The 26,174-nt window shown below is 45.0% G+C and overlaps 1 protein-coding gene across 4 annotated transcripts in view; it reads left to right on the top strand.

Annotated features, from left to right (window-relative positions):
* LOC111146134 (nuclear receptor subfamily 6 group A member 1) overlaps positions 1-25,448 on the top strand; it is a 231,703-nt gene extending 206,255 nt beyond the window's left edge. For 2 of the 4 annotated variants that reach the window (XM_022501544.1, XM_022501542.1), the window contains exons 5-10: positions 4,804-4,958; positions 6,336-6,560; positions 7,892-8,146; positions 15,718-15,839; positions 17,903-18,055; positions 20,212-25,448. In XM_022501544.1, coding sequence (XP_022357252.1) covers positions 4,804-4,958; positions 6,336-6,560; positions 7,892-8,146; positions 15,718-15,839; positions 17,903-18,055; positions 20,212-20,300 — 999 coding nt within the window. In that variant the 3' untranslated portion in view covers positions 20,301-25,448. Of the gene's footprint in view, positions 1-4,803; positions 4,959-6,332; positions 6,561-7,891; positions 8,147-15,717; positions 15,840-17,902; positions 18,056-20,211 lie in introns of all 4 variants that reach the window. The other 2 variants (XM_022501543.1, XM_022501541.1) reach the window with 1 other exon arrangement.
* Positions 25,449-26,174: the final 726 nt, after the last annotated feature.

Raw genomic sequence — 26,174 nt, 5'->3', positions numbered from 1 at the left:
CATGACCTGAGCCGAAGGCAGACGTTTAGCTGACTAAACCACCCAAGTGTCCCTTTTGCCCATTTTAATTTTTTTTAATGTTATTTATTTTTAAAGATCTTATTTATTTATTATTTGACAGAGAGAGAACACAGCAAGAGAGGGAATACAAACGGGGAGTGGGAGAGGTAGAAGCAAGCTTCCCGCTGAGCATGGAACCTAACGGGGGACTCAATCCTAGAACTTCGGGATCACGACCTGAGCCGAAGGCAGATGCTTAATGACTGAGACACCCAGACACCCTACATTTATTTATTTGACAGAGAGAGAGAGAGGCAAACCACAAGCAGGGGCAGTGGCAGTCAGAGGGATACAGAAGAACCAGGCTACCCACTGAGCAGGGAGGCCGATGCAGGGCTCTCTCCCAGGACCCTGGGGATCATGACCTGAGCCAAAGGCAGACGCTTCATCGACTGAGTCACCCAGGTGCTGCATTTTTAAATAAGGTTATTTGGGGGTTTTGCTGTTGAGTTGTTGGAATTCCCGATATCTCTTGGATATTAACCTTTATCAGATAAATGGTTTGCAAATACTTCCTCTCATTCTGTACGTTCCTGTTGACTTTGTGATTGTTTGCTTTGCAGAAGCTTTTTAGTTTGATGTAATTCCATTTGTCTATTTTTGCTTTTATTGCCTGTACTTTGTTGTTTTGGTTTTTTTTTTTATTTTTTTTTTAAGATTTTATTTATTTGACAGAGAGAGAGAGATCACAAGTAGGTGGAGAGGCAGGCAGAGAGAGAGAGAGAGAGAGAGGAGGAAGCAGGCTCCCCACTGAGCAGAGAGCCCGATACGGGGCTCGATCCCAGGACCCTGGGATCACGACCTGAGCTGAAGGCAGAGGCTTTAACCCACTGAGCCACCCAGGTGCCCCTATTGCCTGTACTTTGAATATCATATTCAAGAAATGATTGCTAAGGCCAATGTCAAGAAGCTTTTTCTCTATGTTTTCCTTTAGGACTTTGATAGTTTCAGGTCTTATATCTAAGTCTTTAACCCATATTGAGTTGATTTTTGTATGAAGTATAAGAACAGAATCTAATTTCCTTCTTTTGTATGTGAATATCTAGTTTTCCCAGTACCGCTTGTTGAAGAGACTATTCTTACATAGTCTGGGCAGCTTTGACTATATATATGTGGGTTTATGTGGGGGCTTCTCTGTTCTGTTCCATTGATCTATAGGCCTGTCCTCATGCCAGTGCCATGCTCTTTTGGTTACTGTAACTTTTAATATGTTTTGAAACCAGAAAGTGTAAGACCTCTAGCTTTTTGTTCTTTGTCAGGATTGTTTTGGCTATTTGGGGTTCTTTGGGTTTCCATATGAATTTTGGGATTTTTTTTTTTTCTACCTCTGCCAAAAATGCCATTGGAATGTTGATAGGGATCGCATTGAATCTGTAGATCACCTTGGATAGTATGGATATTTTAACAATAATTGTCTTTTAATCTGTGAATTTTTCTTTCTTTTTTTTTTTTTTTTTTTGAAGATTCTATTTATTTATTTGATAGAGAGAGACATAACGAGACAAGGAACACAAGCAGGGGTAGTGGGAGATGGAGAAGCAAGTGTTCCTGCCGAGCAGGGAGCCCAATGCCGGGCTTGATCCCAGGACCCCAGGATCATGACCTGAGCCAAAGGCAGACACTTAACGACTGAGCCACCCAGGCACCCCAGTATAACTTTAATTTCTTTCAGCACTGTACAAGTCTTTCATCCTTTTAGTTAGGTTTATTCCTAAGTTTCTTATTCTTTTTGATACTATCGTAACTGAGATTGTTTTCTTAATTTCCTTTCCATATTCACTGTTACTATATAGAAATGCAGCTGATTTTTTTGTGTTGATTTTGTATCCTGAAACTTTGCTGAATTCTTTTGTTCTAACAGTTTTTTGGTTTTCTATTTATAAGATCATGTCATCTGTGAACTGAGATAATTTTACTTCTTTCTGATTTAGATGCTTTTTATTTCTTTTACATATCTAATTGCAATGGCTGGGAGTTTAGTACCGTTTTAAAGAGAAATGGTGAAAATGGGCATTTTTGCCTTGATCCTGATCCTAGAGAAAAAACTTTTAGTTTTTCATTGAGTATGATGTTTGTGTAGACTTTTCATGTATAGCCTTTATTTGTAGTCATTCTTTTTATATTTAGATATAGTAAAAAGTTTATCTATTAGAAAGAATTCTTAAGCGTTTCCTCAATGAAAAACCTTCTCAGCATTCATTACTCAGTATCTTTTGAGTACCCTTCTCCCACCATGGTCGGGACCTTCAGGCGCTTACGTCTCTAGACTTTCTGTTCTTTCTAGAATGGAGGGAGCTGATGCTCAGAGAAACCGATTTCATATGTCATTGCATTTGACTTTCTGATACTGAGCATATAATTTTCCCTTTTTTTTCTTACTTTTTAGGGAGTGTTAGGAATAAAGAGCTGTGATCTCCCAAGTTCTTAACTATGTTTAATTATAATTAAAAATCAGGGATAAAATTACGATTTATTGAGTACCTGTTGTGCACTTCATCACTTTATCTTAGATTAGCCTCTCAAGTCTGACTGATTCAGTTCTGTACCCTAAGAGGGAGCCCAGACTACTCAGTAGGTGGTACTAGCTTCATTTTATAGGGGAGGGAACTAAGGTTCAGAGAACTTGAGTGACGTGCCCAACAGTACACACCTAGTTAGGAAATGACAGATGAGATCTGAACCTAAATACAAGCCCTCCTGATATGTTCTATCCCCTTAATTTAACAGTGATTGTCCAGTGTCCTGTGGGACCCATAGGGAGGAACAGAGGCAGTCCAACTTTGTCTCCCAGCTAGAATAATCTAATTTATTAGGACTGCTTCTTTTCACCCAGCGCAAGTGCTTGCATGACCTCCAAGCTCTGGAATTGCTCTCACTACCATTACTGAGCCTGCTTCAGTCAGGGTCTCAGTAGATGTCTTGTAGTTTGATGGCGTCTTTTGTTTTTACATGTCTTATAACATCTGAGATTTCAGTGTTCTAAAGATCCCTAAAAGAAAAGGTTTGTTTGTTTTGTTACATGTTATTGACTAAAGAAAGACTACCCCTGTAATTCAGTATACAATCTAAGTTTAAGACAAATCGCTCAACTTCTGTACCAGTTAAATGTTTCTTGTTTTCCCTCCCAAGTCCTGTGTGCTGGCTGGCTTCCAGTTCTAGATGCCTCCTGTATTGATGATCAGAGCCACTCAAGGTTTCCTCACAGGCTGCTGGAACAAAGAGTTATGTAGGTTTGAGTCAGATGGACTTGAAAGAAAATGTCCTCCCAGGCTTTCTATAGGAGCAAGAAATAAAAATTTATCTGGCCCTTACTCCTTCCTGTTCACTCTCATTCTGTGCTGAGTTTAGCAGTTAGGCTTCAACTCTGGGTTTAACACTTTATAGAAGATGTATTTATTCACTCCCTTTACGGTATGATAGCAGGAGCCATGGACTGAATACTTGGGTACTTTGGCCTCTTCCTCAAACTCCTCCTGAGACACAGGCACACAGTGTCATCTTGGGCAAGTCAATTCACTTTTCTGAGCTAAAATTTCTTCTTATTTATTCTGTAGGCTTGGGAATATCTTTCTCATCCTGAAAATCCTTGTGAAGTTTCATGGACAGTACTTAATAAGTGAACATTTGTTTATTTATCCAATGTGCATTCTTTGAGTACTTTTTTCTGGGTTCTATTATCCTTAGCTTTTTTTTTTTTTTTTTTTAAGATTTTATTTATTTATTTGACAGAGAGATCACAAGCAGGCAGAGAGGCAGGCAGAGAGAGGAGGAAGCAGGCTCCCTGCTGAGCAGAGAGCCCGATGCGGGGCTCGATCCCAGGACTCTGAGACCATGACCTGAGCCGAAGGCAGCAGCTTAACCCACTGAGCCACCCAGGCGCCCCTATCTTTAGCTTTTTATTATCTTTATTATCTTATTATCTTATTATCTTTAGCTTTAGCTTTCTATTATTATTAGCTTTAGGTCTGATAGAGGGTATTTTTATGATACATTACCATAAGTGCTATTAAAAAACAGCAGTGATGGTGAAGATATCCTTGTCAACGTTCCATAATTGTTGCTATGTGTTAAGCCCTTTTCTAACCATGTGATGATGTATTAACTAATTTAATCCTCACAACAATCCCATGAGACAGATACTATTATTTTCTCTACCACACGGATAATTTTTGTTCAGATTTTGAATTTAAGTTCAAATAGTTTAATGACTTGTACAATTAGAAAGTAGCAGAAACTATATTGAAACAAAGGTGGTCTGACTCTAGAATTCATCCTTGTAACTACTGTGCTATTCTGTTTATCTCAGAATACACAGAATTAGAAGTGGATAGAGGAGGGACCTAAAATTTTGTCTTAAGTAGTGTAGAAGGATTTTCAAAGAAGGTGACATTTGAATTGGGTCTTAAAAGGTACGCAGGAGTTTGTTCTTGAAGAGTAGTGTTTCAGGGGTAGGAAAGAATAGACTCAAAGAGTGTTGAAGAACATGGCGGCTTTGTAGCTTGAGAGGAGGGTAAACGGACAAGAGGAAGGCCATAGTGAGCCACGGTGCTGGGAAGCAAGCAACTGAGCTGTTCTAAGATGAGTGAGAAGCCCTGGAGTATGGAGATGGAGGGGAGGGAATCTGGGTATCTCTCTAGAGAGTTCTGGGAATCCTTATGAGGTTTAAATGAATTCTTGGTCCTAAAGAAAGAACAAAGCCTATCCCGAGCACCCAATCTAACATGTATCAATTCCTTATCAAAGATATCAGAGGAAGAGATCGAAAGGATCATGTCTGGGCAGGAATTTGAGGAAGAAACCAATCACTGGAGCAACCATGGCGACAGCGACCACAGTTCCCCTGGGAACAGGGCTTCAGAGAGCAACCAGCCCTCACCAGGCTCCACACTGTCCTCCAGGTGAGCTTTAAGGCAAACCCAGCATCATCTAGGACTACCCAAAGAGTAGACCCACAGGGAACCTCTGGGCTAGATATTCCTGCCAGTCTGTCTCAGCCATTACACTCTTGCTCCCTCAGTCTTTTGGGGAGGGGCCTGGATGACACAAAGCAGCATTTCACAGCCTACTTTTTGTTAAAGACCTTGACAAATGTCAGCATTCTCTTCTGCAGGCTAATAAAGTGATACGGCCGCTGCCTTTGCCCGTAGGTTCTTTGCCTAACAGAACACCGTTTTAAATGTAGCTCTTCTCTCACATTGATCACGGAAAGAAAACAAACCACATTGACAATATTGAATTAAGTTCTCATTTCTCTGTCTCAGCAAGAGTGAAGATTTTCACTTTGTAAGTTTTAAGAAACTGAAAATTTTTAAGCTAATTAAATTTGCTGCTATCATGGAATACTAATTTGAAGACTCTTGGTTCAAGAATATTATCTTAAGTTAGTCGCTACGTATAAAAAATGTAACCATCAACGACCAGGATAGATTTCCTTTTTTGCAGAAATCTTTCTTATAGGAAATGGATTGATAAACTTTTTCTATAAAGGCCAGATAATAAATATTTTAGGCTTTGCGGGCCACTCAGTCTGGGTCTCAACTACTCAGCCCTACCATTACAGAGCAAAAGCAGCCAGAGACTATATAAATGATTGAATGTGGCTGTGTTCCATTAAACTTTATTTACCAAATGGGCCAGAGGCTACAGTTTGTCAACCCCTGTTACAGCAAATGCATATAGGATTTTAGATTTTAGGTGAGGATTTTTGTTTTAGGTGACAGAGTGGTTAGATTTCTCCAGGAAAGAGAAGAAGATAAGAATCTGCCTTTCTCTTGGTTATTTTGTTACAACTTTTATTCATTTGGTTGTTCCTTTTTTGTTCCTTCCTTTAAATGTTTAGGGAGTCATGCCAAATTCTTTGCCAGATTCCATGTCAGATTCCTTGCTAGGTGCTGGATTTGTTTTATGGCCTGGCAAGGACCTTAGCCTGTCCATGCCTTAGTTTTCCTAGCAGTAAAAAAAATACATACCCCCACCTTTGTGGATCATAGTTTGTGAGTATCCATTAAAATCTCTTTAAACGTGACACCTATACAAAGAATTTATTCAACCACTCTTTATTCAGTACCTATTTTGCCAGGTCCGAGGTGTCCAGTGATAAGTCACACATACACACACCTGCAAAGAGTCCCTGTCTAGTGGGGGAGACATGCATGTATCCATTAATTATGTCCCTGATGAAGACAGACTGCATGGCCAAAAAACGCCCTAGCCACCTCGAGCAGACAGTAGACCTGCCATGGTTCTGCTTGACATGAGACTTTTCTCTTTAGTAGGTCTGTGGAACTAAATGGATTCATGGCATTCAGGGAGCAGTACATGGGGATGTCTGTGCCTCCACACTATCAATACATACCGCACCTTTTTAGCTATTCTGCCCACTCGCCACTCCTGCCCCCACAAGCTCGCAGCCTGGATCCCCAGTCATACAGTCTGATTCACCAGCTGGTGTCAGCCGAGGACCTGGAGCCACTGGGCACGCCCATGTTGATTGAAGATGGGTGAGTGCCCTGTTTAGCCCTTGCAACTTCACAATGACCCCGACCCCACACCCACCTTCATCCCTGGCTGCTAATACCATAGGCTCTGAAATGAGTCAGGGCGGGTAATGAGTAATGACTCGCCTCAGAGGACAGATCTGTATTTATTTTTGAAGTCAGCAGTCCCTTGTTTTTCTCTTGAGCATCTTTTTTCAGAGTTGGGGCTGTTTCTGAATCCTTAGGGAAATGGGATTAAAGGAGTTTTGTTTCTGCTTGGGCCTAGGTAAGCCAGGCCCTGAGGTGGCCTGAGTGCTTCTCTGGCTCTGAGCCAGAGATGAGCTGTAATTCTGGGAATAATTATACATCAGGTCTAGGCTCCTGAACAAGGCATTCAAGGCACTACCTGTGTGCGGACGTCTGCATCCCCAGCCAGTGTACCATGTGCGCTGGTGCCATGTGCGCTGTGTACAGACCTGAGTGGGGGGAAGGAGTACTCTTGTTCCTCTGTCAGCTCTACCTGAGTCGATGCTCGCTCAGCCTCTAGGCCCATCAGTTGCTGCACCCATTACTCTTTGAGCCTGAGGCACAGGCTGTTTGTTATCAATTCAGACCTCCTAGGACGCATCCTGAGATTTCTCAAGCTAGTCTCCAGTATCAGAAGAGGAAATTCAAAGATCTGCTTACAAGAAGGCCACACAAAATCTTTATAAACCTGGGTGTGGGGATATGGAGACGAGTCATGCCAGGGGCCTTGAGAAGAAGAAAACTGGGACCCTGTCTCATCCAGCCCAGAGATGAGAAATGCCCTGCTCCTTCCGTGCAGGGGCGGCTTTCAAGGGCAGAGCAACGTTAGTTTCTGAAGTCTCTCCACCAGGGGGTGCACTGAGAGCAGGGAAAGCTAAACGTGTTTTCTCTTCTCTTTCAGCCCAGTGGCCTTGGGCGCATTTCTGTGCCAGTCCCTGTGTTGGGTGGGCACCAGATCCACCCTACTGGAGCTCTCATTGCCAAAAATAATGCAGGAGTGATGGAATTTTCTCTAGCACGTGGAACATTAGTGGGATGTTGAATGTTAACATTAAAAGTCATATTCCCTAATAATTGCACAAATTTCCAAGCTTCCTTTCCCTTTCTTCAACCTTTTCTCTCCAAACCCACCTCTTAAGCCCTGAGCTTGCTGCTGGCCCCAGTCTTGCCCCTTTATCATTAGACCATCTAATGGAGCTGGAGACCCATGATCAAGGGAAGGAACCCACTGCCAGAGACCCTTTTTACTCTTAGGAGTACCCTTTCGCTGTGCCCCCACCCTCCCTCTCTGGCCACTGGAAGTGATTTTCCATTGTCCCTCCCCCCAGGTACGCTGTGACTCAGGCAGAGCTGTTTGCCCTGCTTTGCCGCCTGGCCGATGAGCTACTCTTTAGGCAGATTGCCTGGATCAAGAAACTGCCTTTCTTCTGCGAGCTCTCAATCAAGGATTACACGTGCCTCCTGAGCTCTACCTGGCAGGAATTAATCCTGCTGTCCTCCCTCACCGTTTATAGCAAACAGATCTTTGGGGAGCTGGCTGATGTCACTGCCAAGTACTCACCCTCTGATGAAGAACTACACAGGTAAGGGCTGTTGGCTGGGGAGGAAGTCCCAAGCACTGTCATCCCTGCAAGGTGGGGATGGAGTGCCCCCACTGACCCTCCAGAGGATAGGAATTAATGCCACAAACAGGCCTGGCTTTGAATCCTTACTCTGCCACTGACTAGCTTTGTAACCATAGTCAAGTCTCTGATTCCTACCTTCTGAATTTATAAAATGGGATAATACCAGTACCTCTGCAACAAGGTAATTATGCAAAATAAATGATACTGGGCAGCAAACCTTAGCAGAGTGCTACACTATTATTTTGTTGTTGTTGTTGTTGTTTTTAATCACATCCGGATTACTCAGGTAAGAGAATATACCTGGGGAGAACAAAAATCTGAACTCTAAACTTCATCTGTAAAGTGAGGGGCTCTGAGCTGTAGTTTACAATTCAGGAATAAGATCTAGAAGTCACTGCGTTAACCTGTTACATGCCAGGCACTGGGCTTGGTATTTTATATTACTGTCTTATTCTTTTCTCACAGCCTCTAGCATTATAGGCATTGTTATTCCTATTTTATGGATTAAAAAACTGACATTCAAAGAGACCTGCCCGTTAATGTTTTGGATTTGAACCCAGAGTCTGAATTCGAACCTATGCCTGCCTAATGTCAAAGTTTAGGCTCTTTAACTGCATCTGAGATGCAGTGAGGCTAAGGAACCGAGCCACTCTCTTCAGTGTTTTCTGGCATAACTTCTCATCCTATCTGGGCAGGATCCTAATCTCCCTGCCTAGCACAGATATTTTACTTACTCACTTTGAAGTCCTAGAGCACACAGTGAGTCCCCAAAATCAGGAAAGGTGTCTGTTGATATAACTTTTCTGGCTTATTAGTTTATGTGAAAAATAAAGCTTAAATCACATTTTTTTTTAAGATTTTATTTATTTATTTGACAGAGATCACAAGCAGGCAGAGACGTAGGCAGAGAGAGGAGGAAGCAGGCTCCCTGCTGAGCAGAGAGCCCGATGTGGGGCTCGATCCCAGGACCCTGAGATCGTGACCTGAGCCGAAGGCAGAGGCTTTAAGCCACTGAGCCACCCAGATGCCCCTTAAATCACATTTATATAGACATTTCAATAATTCACCTTTACTGAACAGTTTTTAAAAATGGAAGTCATGAGATTCCAGAACACCAATAAAGAGGGGTGAAGAGATAGCCCCATCAATGAAAAGTGGAGGAGATGGGGTACTAGCCCCCATACTTCTCTACGCAGGACCAAAGTGCCTTTCCTTTGTCACCCAAATGCCATGGAATAAAGACAGGCTAAGTGTTAAGCTGAGGCTGAAAGTAAAGTTCCAAGACCGTCAGGACCCTTTGCACAACTGAGGGAGGGAGGAGTCTGGGTGCTGACATTCTGCCCTGGTTTTCTAATATTTCCTTTTCAGTGATGCTTACTGGCTTTAGGATAATCTGTAAAATGACAGAGTTTTGAACCCATGTGACACTTTGTCCTGTAAACAGAGCTATCCGATTTTGCAGATGGCCAAACCCCCTCTTTTGAGCCTCTAATTCATTATTTCCATCAAATTCCTATTTGCTGGTCCTTAATTCTGGGCCAACTGAATGTTTGAATTGCACTCAGCAGACTTTAATATTGCCAGGGTTTGCAGAGCTGGCCCGTTGACTTTGTCCTTTTTATTCGCCTGGAATTTGCTTGGAATCCACCAGTGCAGCCTGGGGCTGTCTAGAAAGTCAGTCTATGAGCTCTAGTTCCTATAGAATGATGGGTTTTTCCAGGCCCTCTGCAGGTAGGCAGGTATCATTGGCCATGCAGGGCTCTTTGTGGCTTTGAGCTTCATAAAGCACCCCATCCTACTCTGTGCAGTCCCTTAAGCCCCAAGAGCAAGGCAGAGGCTAGTAAATTAGTGAGGGAACGTTTATTTCTAGGAAGGCTCTTTACCAAGGAGAACGTAGAGCTGCCCTGTCCAATATACTATCTGGTAGCCTCAGGTGACTTTTTAAATTTAAGTTAATTAAAATTTTATAAAATTAAAAATTCAGTTCTCATTTGCACTAGCCATATTCCACATGCTCACTAGCCACACGTGCTTAGTGAGTACAGTACCAGATAGTGCAGATACAGAACATCTCCATCATCTCAGAAATTTCTTTTGAAAATGCTGATTCTAGAACATATGTTAGTTTTGAGGATAAGAAATAAATTTATTGTCGGGACTTACTACTCCGTGCAAGAAGCTTATGGAATCCATCCGTGGAAAATAGGAGTTAAACTTCAATACCTTCATTCCGATTCCATGCCCATGTACCTAGGACCCATCGTGTGTGTCAAAAGGAAGGGTGTTGGGGTTGAGATGGTACAGACATGGTTTCTGACTCTGAGGTGAGAGCCACCATTCTCGGCTTGGGGGACTGGGAGACAAACAGACATAACAATCTGTAATCCAGGGGGATACTGGTGGAGATCGAGGGGCATATGGGGGACTGTGCAAGCACAGCCAAGGAAGTAAGACCTCTCTTGCCTAATCAAGTACTGCTTGCCGAGGATAAGACATTTGAGCTACATCTTGAAGTGGGTGTTTCTAGGTAGGTTATAGAGAATAGGAAGAAGGCAGGAGATAAAGTCCTAGAAGTTAGAGATCCTGGGTGGTTGGTTTGTGCAGGGAATCAAAAGCAATCCTGTGGATTAGGGTATAGAGAGAATTTGTCTGAGACATAGAAATGAAGGGAGAAATGACTGGAGAAAAAGGTTTAAAAAAAAAAAAAAAGCAGATCATGAAGGTGTTCAATGCTAGCCTGGGTGGCTCAGTTGGTTAAATGTCTGACGCTTGATTTTGGCTAGGTCATGGTCTCAGGGTCCTGGGATTGGGCTTCCCACTCAGCAGGGAGTCTGCTTGTCTCCTCCCCCTGCCCCGTGCTCTCACACACACGTGCACTCTCTCCCTCGAGAAAATAAATAAATCTTAAAAAAAAAAAGATTTATGGGGCGCCTGGGTGGCTCAGTGGGTTAAAGCCTCTGCCTTTGGCTCAGGTCATGATCCCAGGGTCCTGGGATCGAGCCCGCTCTCTGCTCAGTGGGGAGCCTGCTTCCTCCTCTCTCTCTGCCTGCCTCTCTGCTTACTTGTGATCTCTGTCTGTCAAATAAATAAATAAAATCTTTAAATAAATAAATTTTTTAAAAAGATTTATTAAATGCCTACCGAAAGAATTTGGGTTATATTATGTAAATACTATTAAGTCATAAGATGCTTTTATGTGGAGCAGTTACGTGGTCAGGTGTCATTTTGAAAAGATCCCTGTGGCTGTAAAGCTCGAGATGGACTGGCACGGACATCACTAGAGGATGGTGGTTGGGTAGGAGGTTTTTCCATAACCCAGGTAGAAGAGAAAATGGCCTGGACAAGGCAGCCGTGACTGTGGGAATAGAGAGGGCTGCACAGAGTTAAGAGATAACGAGGAGGTATAGTCAGTGGGACTTCAGGGAGGCAGAAGTCGGGGTTGGGGATGCTGCCAGGCAGGTGAGTGCGAATTCTCTGAGCCAAGATAACGGAGCCTGAGAAGAACAGGCCAAGAGATGCGCCACTCTGAGTCTGGTTTGGAGTCTGTTGAGCCTGAGAGCCCAGGAGGTCAGAGGAAAAGGAAGTATGAGAACCTCTGGAATCAGGTACATCAGAGTAAAGCATTCCTTACCCTGCTGGAGACTCAGGGTGTGGAGTCTGTAATTGGCCAGAGCTCTTTTCTACCTTGCCTGCTCCTGCGTTACTCCTACTCCCCCAAAATGCCTTTACTTTTTCACGACTCCTGAGTGCCAGTGAGTTCCTGCTGTCATGAAAAGGCTTTTCCCTGATGATACATGACCACCTCCTTTTCTCTTCTCAAATATTGAATCAAATTTATGGTACCCATTTTCCTTAATCAGGCTGTTATCAGACAGTGAGCTGGGCAAATTTGATTTAAAGCAGATTGTAGCACCAGCCAGTGACTGCTCCTGGCCCTAATCAAGACTCCTTCACTCTCAAGAGAAGACGCCTTGCACTAGATGGGCTTTAATGGGCACTTTTGTCTCATGAGCAGTAGCTCCGTTTCTGTCAGATCTCTGGAAAGTTGCCTCCCAGCTTCCCTACTCACACCCTAGCTGTAAGGTTCAAGAAACAATCTCTTCTTTTTGTTGTGATAACAGGAGTGACGATGATGATGCCATTAATAATGATAATAGCTAACAAGTATGGACTGTTCATTGTGCCAGATTCCATCTTAAGTGCTTTACAAACATTGTTTAGTCCTCATCACCACCCCAAGCAACTGCACTAATGTTCCCCTTGTTCACGGATAAGGAGCGTGAGGTTCACAGAGGTGAAAAAACTCAAGGCTACAAACCTAGAAAGAGATGACGTTGAGATTATCACCTAGATCTATTGTACTCCAAAGCCCAGAATCCTTACTAGTACCCTCTACTAAATAATTTAGCCTTCTAAAAAGTTCAACTTTCTGCAGTGTGTCCTAGACTTAACAATCTTACTTTCAGTCCTGCAGTGTTTACATGGGTGCTGAGGTGACAATTCCTTTAAAGCTGTGGCTGCTCCTGGGGGTATGTGCACTTAGCTGAATGAGAAAAAGACAACTGGACCTCTCAGCCCCCTTAACGGGACATAACTTACACAGTGTCAGCTTCAGTTGCTGACTGAATGGTCCAGTGGTTTGGGGGATCCTGGCGGGAATGTTTTCTTTGTCCCAGCATGCTTGTGTAATGGGAGCCTCGAAGAAGAATGGGTGTGTTTGTCCAACTCTCTGGCTTTAAATGCTGATAATTTGCAGACGGGGAATACAGGGGCGTTAGAACTGTGGAGTGGGCAGATGTGGAGGAGGCACGGCTGCAGGAGAAAGCAGGCCCATGAAACAGAGAACGATTTGTTTATCAAGGGGTGGGATGCGGGGTGTGGAGGAAAGCTTTGCAGTCGGGCTGTGGAGACTGAGTGGGGGCTACTGGGCTGGCTGCCAGCCCCCCCACCACTGCCAGGGGTCCATGACGGTTGCCTGTCCTAGGAAATGTGGAAAAGAAGGTACGTGCTGTCCCCAAGAGAAAGGGCAGATTTGGGACAGAAGCTCACACAGGGCACTTGGGAGCTCCTTTGTGTGGCTCACGTCAGGACTCAGCCGGCAGTATGTTCAGTGCTGCTGGCCGGGGGTCTGGCTGATAACCACACACCTGCGGGTTCTGCGGTGCCAGAGGGAGCTCTTGGACCAAGCGGTTGCTGATTAAGGCAGAGAACGTTATCTTTGTTTGCTACACTGCTTGGCCACAGACAGATGCTGGCATTGCCGCTCTGCCTCCGTCCTCCTTTTTGACGCCCTACCACATTTCCTCCCCACACCAGCTCTCCAGCCAGCTACTAGAGGGAGTTCACAGTGGAGACCTTTTTCCTCTCAAGAACAGAAGTAGTGATGAGAGCCCTGTGATGGGGCGGCGTGCTTTTCAGTCCCGGGCCCGCTGCCTCCCGCATGCCTCAGCACCGTGGGAACCCAGTGAGCCCTCGCCTGCCAGAGCTGGGCCCGGGGCTGAGTCGCTGCAGGAACCCAGAGCTCCTGAGGTCCCCTGTGGTGGCATGAGGCAGCCTTTCCCAGTTACCAGTTAAGGACAAGACAGGGAGCGGACAGTGTAGTGCTAAGAAGGCAAAAAGCTTGGAGTTAGAAAACTTGGGTTTAAACTTTGCCCCCCCCCACCGCCGCTTACTTGCTGTGCCGCTTGGGCTAGGCAGGATGCTCTTTTGTTTCCTCATCCCTAACGAGCAGGTGATCCTACTTAGCCCCCAGGTTGTCAGGGAGGTAAAATGTAAGAATGCAGGAGGGGCCCAGGGACCCAGTAAATAACCTGTCTGAGCTTTGTTTCCACATGTGCACAGAGAAGGCTGTAATACCAATTTTGTAGATTTACTGGGCGTCCCCAGTGAAATAATGAGTGCAGAATATTTAACAAAGTTAGCTGGCAAGTAGCAAACACTCAGCAAAGGATAGAATGATAGATAAGGTTAGTGTAGTAGTTACTCAGTATCAATTTGTCTATCAGCCAGTTTGGGGAAGTATTAATAAAGTTGTAAAAGCCATTGGGCCAGGCATAGAGAGAAATGGAATCAGCCCTCATTGTTCAAATCAGCAGATGGAGGACAGGAGCTGCGGGTTGTGATGGGTCGTGATGGGGCGCTGAGGCGAAGGGGTCAGGCTCTAGATTGCGGGTAGCTCTCCTATAGCTCCCTCTGCTGCTTGAGAAGTGCAGACGTTTCTGGCCCAGAACGGAGCCAGGCTTTCCCCCCAGGGAGAGGAGATGTGCTGCTTGCCCAGAGGCCAAGCCTTTGCAAAGCCTTCAGAGTCAACACAGAAGGCAGTAGAGCCCAGACAGGCGTTCAGGACCCTACCCACATAGGGACTTCTTGCCCAGCATAGGGCTGCAGTACTCAGGCCTGAGTATGTCCCCAGCACTTAGCCTGTCTGGAACTCCCCTTAGTCCACTCCTAGAAGGGCGGAGACCGACCCTGACCCCAGCTATTATAAACTCTTGCTTCCCCATTAAGCCTTTTTGATGCTTGGTTTGGTGGTATCTCCACCTCTGGTATGAGGTATGCCCCACTGTGACCCAGAGTATTAGTCCCCTAACCTGGGGCTCCTTTTTCTAAAACTTGGTCTTTCCCCAAGGAGCTTGCTTCTAATCCAGAGAAAGGAGCATGGTCTGCACAGAGGCTTACCTGCTGCAGTGTGATGCTGCCCTCGGATATTGGAAGAACCAAGGGCTTGGGAAGTTAGCCTAGGTTCCAAGTTCTAGCTCTGCCACCAGCTAGCTGTGTGCTTGTGGACCAGTCCCCTCTGCTCTTTGAACTTCAGTTTCTCATCTATTCAGTGGTAATGATAATCTCACATAGCCCATGGAGCTGAGAAAACTCAGTGAGAAAGTGCACGTAAGTACCTAGCACGGAGACTGGCAAGGCATGGAGGCTCAGGTAATGTTTCCCTTCCTCCCTAGCTAGAGTGAGGGATGCCAGTAAAATTTTTCATTGTGTGTAACCTCAGCCCTGCTGGAAGCAGTGAATCTAAAAAATATAATCATCAGCTTGTTCTTCACCGTGGCAAAGGCTCAGGTAGAATCACCATGGCAGCTGCCATTGAACCTGGAGGCTACATCTCAGCTATAGCAGAATCTTGATAGTATTGTATTTTTCCACATTTACATTTCAGACTGCCTTTGGCCCTTGTTACCCACAAGCAGGCAAGCATTATTATTTTACAAAAGAGAATCTCAAAGTTTAGAGAGGTCAAATGATTTTCCCAAGGCCTTACAGCTTTTGAATGTTGGAGCTGGATGTGAACTTAGATTTGACTGACCCCACCTGACCTTAGGAACAGCAGCTTGTCTGAGCTGCCTTGCCTCTAGACAAACCATGGATCTACCTGTCCTTCATAATGATTCTGGATTCCATTTCCCCCAAGCTCAGACTCTTTTCTATCTTAGACGCCTTAAGGAGCTGTAGGAGACCTCTTTCTTCCCTTCTTTAACCCCCACTGGTATCAAAGCCCACTCACACCCCTGTCTGTTCCCCAGATTTAGTGATGAAGGGATGGAGGTGATCGAGCGGCTCATCTACCTGTATCACAAGTTCCATCAGCTAAAGGTCAGCAATGAGGAGTATGCTTGCATGAAAGCAATTAACTTCTTAAATCAAGGTAAGTAGCTAGAGGTGAGAAAAGGGGATTTTGTTTGTTTATTTATTTATTTTGCCAGAGAGCATTTTCCCTCATGTTTCACACACCACCTCCCACCCTTTTACCCTCAGGACTGTCACACAGAATCTGTCACACCATGTGGGTACCAGTCCTAGAAGGCCTGTGCTTTCCTCAGCCCGCCCCTCTATAGCGCAGGGCATGCTTTGGATTTTTTTCTTCAAACCTAAATGCCACAGTCTCTATAACTCATAGAGGAAGGAAGAGGATTTGCTTTGTTTAGTCAGTTTTAATGCATTTAAACACAGACACCAAGGACAGTACATGCGTCATTTAAAATATGTACCAAGCTTACCAGTGGCTGAAGAAGAGCAGGGTGACTGATGAAACTATTGGAGATAAGACGTGTGTGACAGGCTGGCAGTGGTTCTGACGGCCTCTTCAGGGCAGAGTGGGGGGTGGGGGTTGTACAAAAACAACGTGGATCCACAACGTGGATCAAGCGTGGCATTTTTTTTTTTTTTAAGATTTTTTAGTTATTTGACAGCGAGAGCGAGAGAGGGAACACAAGCAGGGAGAGTGGGAGAGGGAGAAGCAGGCTTCCCACCAAGCAGGGATTCTGATGTGGGGCTCAATTCCAAGGCCCCGGGATCAGGACCTGAGCTGAAGTGAGCCACTTGACGACTGAACCACCCAGGCACCCCTCAAGCATGGCTTTCATTAGAAGACTGCTGGGTGCGGTTTATGTGGGGCATTACCTACCAAGTGGTGCTTGGTAGCTGCTCATAACTGGAGCATGAAGGAGAATTTATATTCTCTTTTTTCCAAAGTGGCGTATGACTGCTCTGTTCTCACAGTGGAACAGGGCTGTTTTGCTTCCTGTGACATTGAGATTGCTCTGTTACTGTATTCAGTTTCCTAGTCCAGAGTCTGAACCCCTCCTCTGGCTTACTCCTTCTTCCAGCTGCTTCTTCGCTATTCATTCATCTTCATTTATCTGCTGTTCCATGTGCCTCCCTTAGACCAGGCGCTGTGTTGACCATGAAAAACATTAAATAAAATAGATCGCAGGTCCCTGGCTTCAAGATGTACACACTTTAGGGGCACCTGGGTGGCTCAGTGGGTTAAAGCCTCTGCCTTCAGCTCAGGTCATGATCTCAGGGTCTTGGGATTGAGCCCTGCATCGGGCTCTCTGCTCAGCAGGGAGCCTGCTTCCGCCTCTCTCTCTGCTTGCCTCTTTGCCTACCTGTGATCTCTGTCAAATAAATAAATAAAATCTTAAAAAAAAAGATGTACACACTCTAATGGGACCTGACACATTACATGAGCCTCATATTGGGGGAGATCAGCAACAGCTATTTGGAGGAGAAATCTGAGCTGGGCCGCAAAGGCTGGGTAAGATTTATATACAGAATATTTATATCTTATTTTATGTATAAATTATATAGGTAAGTTATATTTATATTCTGTGTATAAAAAGGAGTTGGTATGTGCATAGACATTATATATACACACATACGTATACATTATATATATACACATATGCATTTATATATAAATGAATGAGAGAGAGATCTATATAGAGAAAAGCTGGAGTGACCGCTCAGCTCGGATAGTATGAGCAGACGCACATAGGAGACCATGTGTGAGTATGTGCAGCTATTGGCAGACTTTTTGATTGGCTCCAGCAAAGGGCCAGTTTAAGATATTTTGACGGATATATTGTGAAAGGGCGATTACTCAATCAGTTGTTCAGCATCCACTGGTGCCTTTTCTGTGTCGAGCCCTGTGTTGGGAGCTGTGCAGGAAGCTGAGAAAGATGCCGCCCAGCGCTCAAGTGTCTCAGTCTAGTGACTGTCCTTTATAATATTTTTCCTCCTTTATCTGATTTCTCTTCCCTTATCCAGAGTTTTGTTTCTCCGTGATAGAAAGAAAAAAGATCTCCTGTTGTGACACTGTTGAATAGCTTTTAATCGAAAGATGAACAGATTCAAGGAGCTCCTGTTTCTTCCACTGTAGAAAGCCCCTCCTTTTCCTGTGTGGTTTTTGTTTTTGTTTTTCCACAGATATCAGGGGTCTGACCAGTGCCTCACAGCTGGAACAGTTGAACAAGCGGTACTGGTACATATGCCAGGATTTCACTGAATATAAATATACCCATCAGCCGAACCGCTTTCCTGACCTCATGATGTGCTTACCTGAGATTCGCTATATCGCAGGTACAGTTTTGGGCGGAGCGTGCAAACCTCCCTTGCTTGTCTCGCCTTGTGAAAGAAATGAGATCGGCATTGTGTGCAAAACGCTCCTTCCAGGCTCGTCACCAGCTGCATGAAAGAGCTACTACCATTGCCCTCAGAAAAGTTATATTATAATGAGAAGTTTGTGTTTTCTTTGTAGGGAGGAGAGTCTAACATTTCCCCAGTGCCTATCACGTGCAAGGTGCTTTGTAGCCCTATGTTTTTTTAATCTCAGAACCGACTCTGCAAGGCTGGTTGTTGGTGATATTTATGGTCCTTCTGTGGATGGGCAAATAGGCTCAGAGTTTCTCAAATTAACTTCATTTCCTGCATATATACTTTAAAATATAGACATCAAAATGATATATTTTATGCTATGTTAATTAATTATATCTCAGTTTTTAAAATCAACTTCATTTCATAGAATTTCTTACAGATTTTTGAAGATTATTCATTTAAAGCAGTATCTTTTTTTTTTTTTTTAAGATTTTATTTATTTATTTGACAGAGATCACAAGTAGGCAAGAGAGGCAGGCAGGGAGAGAGGAAGGGAAGCAGGCTCCCTGCTGAGCAGAGAGCCCAGTGCAGGGTTGGATCCCAGGACCCTGAGATCATGACCTGAGCCGAAGGCAGAGGCTTTAACCCACTGAGCCACCCAGGCGCCCTAAAGCAATATCTTTAAAATAATGCTCAAGAGTCCTACCTTTGCAAAGGAATTTTTGTTGTTATTGCTTTGTAATCTTGACCCCCTTCTGAGCTTCTTGACATTTAAATAGGTCCGCTCCAATATAAAATCCTGGGTTCTTTTGGTTTTGTTTTTGTTTTTGTTTTTATTTGACAGACAGAGATCACAAGCAGGCAGGCAGAGAGAGAGGAGGAAGCAGGCTCCCCGATGAGCAGAGAGCCCTATGCAGGGCTCGATCCCAGGACCCTGGGATCATGACCTGAACCGAAGGCAGAGGCATTAACTCAACTGAGCCACCCAGGTGCCCCCTGGGTTTTGTTTTTATTGTTGTTTTAGGTCTTCTGGTAAAGATTCTTGTGTATAGTAATAGCATATACTGAGGGAAAACTCAGAAATGTGACCTCGAAGATAAAACTGTTCTGTCAAATTCAGCCACCCAATTTTGGAGGAAAAAATTTTCGGTCTGACAAAGGAATTTTTTCCCAACTTTTTGGACCTAAGTAATCTAGCAGATCTGAACTGGACCTAAAATACTGGAATTTTAGGGGTGCTTTGATAGTTTATGGCTTGGCATTTCCAAGTCTATGTTTTACTGAATAAGGTATTAATCAGATGCTCTCTGAAATAAAGGGAGGTCAGTGGTTAATACCCCACTCTCCCCGACAGAGCTGGATTCTCAACTCTGGCAACATTTTGAATCACCTGGAAAATTTTTTAAGAATATCTGTGTTTGGATTGTTCTGCAGAGATTCTGATTTAATTGGTATGGAGTGGGACCTGGGCATCAATATTTTTTTAAAACTCCCCAGGTGACTCAAAGGTACTGGCAGGGAGAAGAATGACAGCGTCTGGTATTTACAAAGTATATTAGCACACTGAATGCTCTGAGATGTTTTCCAGTGAAGAAGCCTGTACACCTTTCTCAACCCCGAATTTCTGAAATTTATTTGCCCCTGTGACCACCCCCTCCTCCTTTTCCAGTACTCTTATTAACCCTTTATACTCTTCTAAAGAACAGAATGCTAATTAGAGACTCTACCAGGAAAAAAAAAAAATAGGGTATGTTTCTCAGGGTATTTTAGAAGAAAATACCTAGGGAACACCTTTCAGTTTAACATTGCTCATCTATAAAATGGAGATAACAAGTAATATCTATCACTTGGAAATATTATGAGAATTAGATAATGCATTGAAACAGCTAGCATGTAGTAAGTAGATGGTAGCAATGATTATAGCTTGCACCATTACTAGACTCTCTAGGGTACCAACATGGGTCTGGGTATCAGGTAGTTAGCGCAGTTTGTCTGATACTCCTGTCTTTGTGATACTCCCGGCACTTTCTTGCTCTAGTCCCTCAAAAAGGCAACATTGTCCCTCCCCCAGCCCAAGAGGAGGCAGGCACACTCTTCCACTGCAGCCATTACTAACTCTTCTTTTCCCACCTTGTTACCAGGAAAGATGGTGAATGTACCCCTGGAGCAGCTGCCCCTCCTCTTTAAGGTGGTGCTGCATTCCTGCAAGACAAGCGTGGGCAAGGAATGACCTGTTCCCGGCACCCCTCCTCGGGCCAGCCATGGCGCCTTGGGTGGGCAGAACAGGCTCCGGAAGAAAGAGCCAGAGAGACCAAGATGGAGGCTATGGAGCAGTGTTTCTAGTTGCCTCCATAGCAAGAAGAGTTTTTGTTTGTTTGTTTTTTTAACCTCATTTTTCTATATATTTATTTCACGACAGAGTTGAATGTATGGCCTTCAACATGATGCACATGCTTTTGTGTGAATGCAGCCGATGCATTTCCTTGCAGTTTACAGAATGTGAAGATGTTTAATGTTATAGTGTTGTCATTGTTTAGAGATAGTTCTTTTGTATTTTGAGGGAGAGGGTGGGATGGGGCTGAGATGAATATTTCCATAATGTTGACAAAGACGACTACCTCAGTGGAAAGGGAGGGGTGTAACCATCCCTACTTTTTCCACATGTTCTCAGCAGACTCCTACATTAGTCTGTCAGAGAGCAGACTGCCTTTTTCTAGTCACAGAATTACCGGGTAAAAGTAAAAGAGCACACCATAAAGGGGCAAAGTGGTGTTGGGAGATTTATTAAGCAAAGTGGGTGAAATATTGGAAACAGGATATGAGGATTTAGCATTCTCTTTTCTTTGGAAAGCATGGTAGTTGAGGGAGTAGAGTGCAGTGACCGAATCTAAGATGTCCTCCCTCCGAACAACTCTTCAGGGAGAAGGGTTTCTGTTCTCATACCATGCTGTGGGCTGCCCCCACCCCCACCGTCCGAACCACCACTACTGGTTTCTGCTACTGTCAACTTTTTATCCACACGTGGTCCTGGCAATAAGTTAATTCTTGGGACTTATCTGCTAGCTCCCTTGGAGCTCACAGCTACCTAGTGTCTTTACCTGAGTCTACCAAGGTCTACCTTCCTCAGACTCCTCGCCAGTCTGTCTTACACATTTGACTTCCTCTTGGCCCTTTGAAAAAACAACTGAACAAAATGTCATGCTCTGAATCCTGATGCCCACTACTGATTTATTCTCCTTTCACCTTGCTTTTTTTCAAAGGGTAGTGGGACAAAGGCCAGACTGCTAAAAGAATAAACAATCTTCCTTTCCCTGTTCCCCTCACCCCATCCTGTCTCATCCTCAGGACTGAATCCAGACCCTGCCATCTTTCATACAGTGGGAAGGACCATTCACCCATCAGCTAAACAGAAGCTTTGCCCCTTCATTCTCCTCCCAAGTTCTCCTAATCTCTCCAAAATGAGACCAGTTTCCTTAGAACAGAAAGCCCAAGTACCAGAGTTGGCCCACCTGCCCATTAGATTATTGGTGGCCTGGCTCACCAAGGCCTGGAGGGCTGGAGTCCAAAGCACCTGGAAGGGCGGGGGGGGCTTGAAACTACCTCATGTTCCTAAGGGCCTGGCTGTCCCCCTCCGCAGATACGGCCTGGACCTCCTATTCCTTCACTACCTACCCTGCCTAGTCCTGGGAAATGTTCTTTACCCTCTTGGCTTTGGCCAGTGGCCACACCATGTCTGTCTTAGAACTCTTTCAGGTGCTTTTCTGTTCTCTGCCTTAGTATTCTAATTGTCCCTGCCCGTACCCAGGTATCTCCCACAGCCAGTGCAGTACACAGACCACTTTAGCTGGGTACCTCCCTGGGTGGGCTGGAGGGGCCTACAGCATTTTGTTTTGCCTGTTTCAGTCAAAGGCCGTTTGCTCTTTTCCCAACCCAGCCAGCAACTTTACCGAGTGGGCCACCACATCGTGTGCATACCAGGTAGTCTGTGTCGGATTATAATTTTTTTTTTTCCAGTGAAATGTTACGGGTACCAGCAGAGCGATGACTTTGTCCCTGGATGGATCTAGAACTCAGAGCATTACTCCTTACTGCCATTTCCCCAGCTGCTCTGAGAAAGAAAAAAGAGACATGTTCCTCAGGAAAACCTCCAACCAGAATGTTCTTCACATGTTGATGGGAAGATTTATGTTTGTATATCTGTTTATTTCTAAGTTCACAATATTTTTGTTTCCCTGATTTTTTTATTTAACCAAGTAGATCACATTCTTTGGCTACAGGTCAGACTCCGAGCTGCTTTCCTCAAGATAGGGGAGGAGACACATATCAGAGTCCCTTCTCCAACACTGCTCCTGTGTGCCATATCTTTCTTTGCTTAGACCTCCATCTGTCAAATTATTATTTTTTGAAATTGCTTTTCTCTTAAATTAAGCATTTTACTGGTTGTGTTGGGTATCAAAGGAAATTGCTCTCTGACAAGACAAGAACATGTCTCCAATAATGCAGCATTAAATAGAGCAAGTTGTTAATTTGTAGAGTGGGGGAAAGGTTCTGCAAGTTGCCATTGTACAAATCCATTTTTACAAATGTTTGCAGCAGATTCCACAGAACAAAGAGCCCATTCATTGCCAAGAGCCCTGCAGAATCTCTGAGCCAAGTGGCCGTGTGTTCCAAGCTGGAGCCTGACCTGTGGACAGCCTTTAATGTCTTCTGCACCCAGTCCTTTTATGACGTGGGCTTTTTTTAAACAGGGTAAAGTGAATGTGTTGCATTGCAAACTCAGGTATTATGAGGAGAAGGTAGGAGTGTAGCTAGCAGCGTGGAGACATTAGGTCAGCCACTAGATGTATTTGTGAATTTGGTTTGAAGGACACAGAGAAAGGTTGGAGGGGGAGGTTTGGTGTGTTTGTTTTTTGCCTTTCTTCCCATAACATTTGGTTAACAGGTAGCCTTTTTGCTAGTGGAAGAAGAAAAAAGTTGTGCATGTTGTCTCTAATTCCCCTCTCTTCTGTCCTTTCTCAATCCCCTGCTACCAACAGCACTCACTTTGAGTGAGAGTTTTTCAACCATAAAAATGTAACCCTGAAAGCTGTGTGGTAAAGGAGAGTCCTACCTCCTTGCACTGCATTGAAACACACAGGCTTTTCCTTTCCTTTCCCTTTAAATGTTTTCTTGACCCAAGACAAAAGTTTGGAATCTTGGAACTTCACCTACAACTTACGCTCTCTGGCTCCTTTGTAGAATTTTGGAGTCGTTCACAAGGTTTGGTGGTCTTGCCCTTAGTCTGGAGAAACTCCCCAGAACCTGTCTCTAAGCACTCCACCTGGCTCAGAGGACACCCAGCCCCATGCTTAACCCGTAACTGAGGTGGGCGAACCTCCTGGGATAGAAGGCAGCATGCAGAGACCTCTTTGTCTTGTTCCCCAGAACCAGAGGGTGGATAGAGGGAATCTAAGGGTCTCCACAGCATTGCTGACAGTCACCCGCTCCACACTGACCTGCCTCTCACGTGCCACCCCTTTTCAGGGGTGTGAGTACCTGCCGTGGCCAATATGTCACCAGGTCCTTAAAAACCTGGGCTCTGTGAGCTGCCTTGCTCTGCTTCTGCTTCCCATTTCCTACCTTCGTTTGTTCTTGATTTCCTGGAGAATGGGGCAGATGGAGACGGATGGACAAATCCAGCATGGGCAGCATCGAAGCCATGCTCAAGGTTGGCCAGAGTAAGGGGACCCTGGCCTCCCAGCAGGGCAGGAGGTTGGGCAGTGGTTCCAAGTCTTTAGCTCTGGGCCCCTGGTCTATGTCTTTTTCCTTGTTGCTTTTTAAAATTTTGCAATTATTTTAAGAAATCTAGTCTTTCAGATCAGCTCTTTTATTAAACTTTGAGTTTTTCTTTATTGATTTTTTTTAAACAAACAAACAAAAATACCACTGCTCTCACTTTCCCCAATTTGATCCATGAGAATTCCCTACACTCCCCTCTGCCTTTGTAGTTGATCATTCCTCCCTTTTTCCTCAGCTTGAAGCATCTATGTCCAGTGTCTGTGAAATGATGTTTTATCTGTGTCTCAGGATGAGAAACGGCAATCATTCCACCAGGTGCTGGAAACTGATCGGCCTCGAGGCAAGGGTTTCTAGGGCCATAGCTCAGGGATGTGTATTTAATTACAGGGTCCCCAGAAACCCCTCTCTTGGCTACCACAAGCAGCAGCTTCTTTTCTGGGCTTGAGAACCGGACCTGGACCATTTCCTCAGAGGCAGGAGCCCCAGAGAACATGCGGAGTCGAGGAGCACACTGGGGCTTCCTTCTTGGCTAGACCTGGGCCACCTTGAAACTTGAAGAATTCTGGCTGTCCTGCAACAGGAGCCACTACGGCCCTGCCTCCACCAGCCCATAAAATGCCCAGTCCAGTGCCCATTCGGCCTCCCTCTTCTGGGCCTGCAGCCCTCCGTGGAGCACAGCCTGCTCAGGAATCAGTTGCAGGCTCAAAGGGAAACTGTGAGTTAGGCCAGAGCTTGCTCCAAGCCCAAGAAGAAAGTTGTGTTACTGGTGGAGGCTAGTCTTCCAAATCCTGGAGCCAGCCCTGCCAGCCGAAGGATCATTTTTGCCCTTTGGTAACCTTTTTTTTTTTTTCTTTCTCTGAAATGTCTTATGATAGGTAATAATGTTGTTGACTCAAATTTCCATGAAAAAGAAAAAAAAATAAAACTACCTCTTGAGTGACATTCCTGATCGATTCCTCTCAGAGGAATCCTGTGGGAAAAGAATACCGTAGCTCCTGCTCTGTTTACATGTTTCTGTCGGGAAAGAAACTCTGCCTGCCTTGGGGTGTTGGTGTTTTTGTCTGTGTTGCCATCCCAGGCTTGCGATAGGGGCTTGTGGCTGCATTGTGATGTCTGGGCCATGTCTGGAGAGGCCCAGCCACCTGCCCAGCCACGGACTAGCCACCCCTTTGAAGAGGCCATCATTTATTTCCTGTGATCCAGGGCACAGGGAGCGCCACCTCTCACCACCCCATCTCCAGGGGCTGTGGTGGCACAAGCATCAGTGAACATATCCTTGGGCTACCTACCCTAGGCCCACTTCTACCCACAGTCCAGTGTAGGAATCGTGTAAATGGGATGTCTCTGAGCCCTTGTCCCCAAAGGGCCGGCCAAGGGCTGCCCGCCAGCCTGGCTCCATCAACCCTGCATGACCAAATGATAGTTGGTGGGCTCTGAAGGCTACCCAGGCCCTCTGCTACCTCCCACCCTGCCAGCTGGCGAGGGATGGGCCCTTTTCTGTGAATTGACTACCTGTGGAAATGTGACCAATTAGTGTGAAATGCATGTTTAGCAAATGTTAGGTACTGTATTTGAACCAATAAATGTGAATTCTTCTGCACATGGCATCTGTCTGTGAAGCTTGTCTGGGGTTCTAGGGAGGGACTGTGGGGTGTCCTAACGAGCCGGCTGGCGTCTGCTTGGGCCTGCTTGTAGCTGACGTCCACACAGTTGCTACTGCCACGGGTCTGGCGGACGGCTCTCTGTCAGAGCCGCGTGAATCGATGAACCGGTCCCAAAATAAGCTGTCTACCCTGGGTGCCAGGCACTGTTTTGGGACTTTTCACAAACCTGAACCTCCTTGAACTTCAAGGATTATTACCTCTATTTTGTTGAAGTGAGGTGAAAAGACTCCCAGTTAGAAAGTGACACAGAGAGAGGAACTTATTCTGGTGGGGGAGGCAGACACGGACCCTTGCAGTAGTTATAATTAAGGATATATATGAGGTGGTAAGGATCTAGAGGAGGGAGTGGCTTGTTCTACTCAGGAAGTGCTTCACAGATGAGCACTGAAGGTGGGTTTTGAAGAAAGGTACTAGGCAGAGGAGGCTAGACCGGGTGGAGGTAAGAGAGATTGTCTGGCCATGAATCATGGAATATTCGGGCATAACAAGGGACTGCCATGGCAGGAATGGTGGCAGATGGAAGGGATAGCAAGACTTGAGGTTGGAGAAGCTCTTGGGGACCTTGAATGCCACGTTCAGGAGTTTGTTTTTAAGATTTTATTTATTTGACAGAGATCACAAGTACACGGGGTAGGGGGAATGCAGGCTCCCTGCTGAGCAGA

Source organism: Enhydra lutris, unplaced genomic scaffold (assembly GCF_002288905.1).
Source record: "Enhydra lutris kenyoni isolate GAN:26980312 unplaced genomic scaffold, ASM228890v2 scaffoldscaffold13, whole genome shotgun sequence".
NCBI lineage: Eukaryota > Metazoa > Chordata > Mammalia > Carnivora > Mustelidae > Enhydra > Enhydra lutris.
Note: the sequence above shows the minus strand (reverse complement) of the source record. Positions and strands in the feature narration are given on the sequence as shown.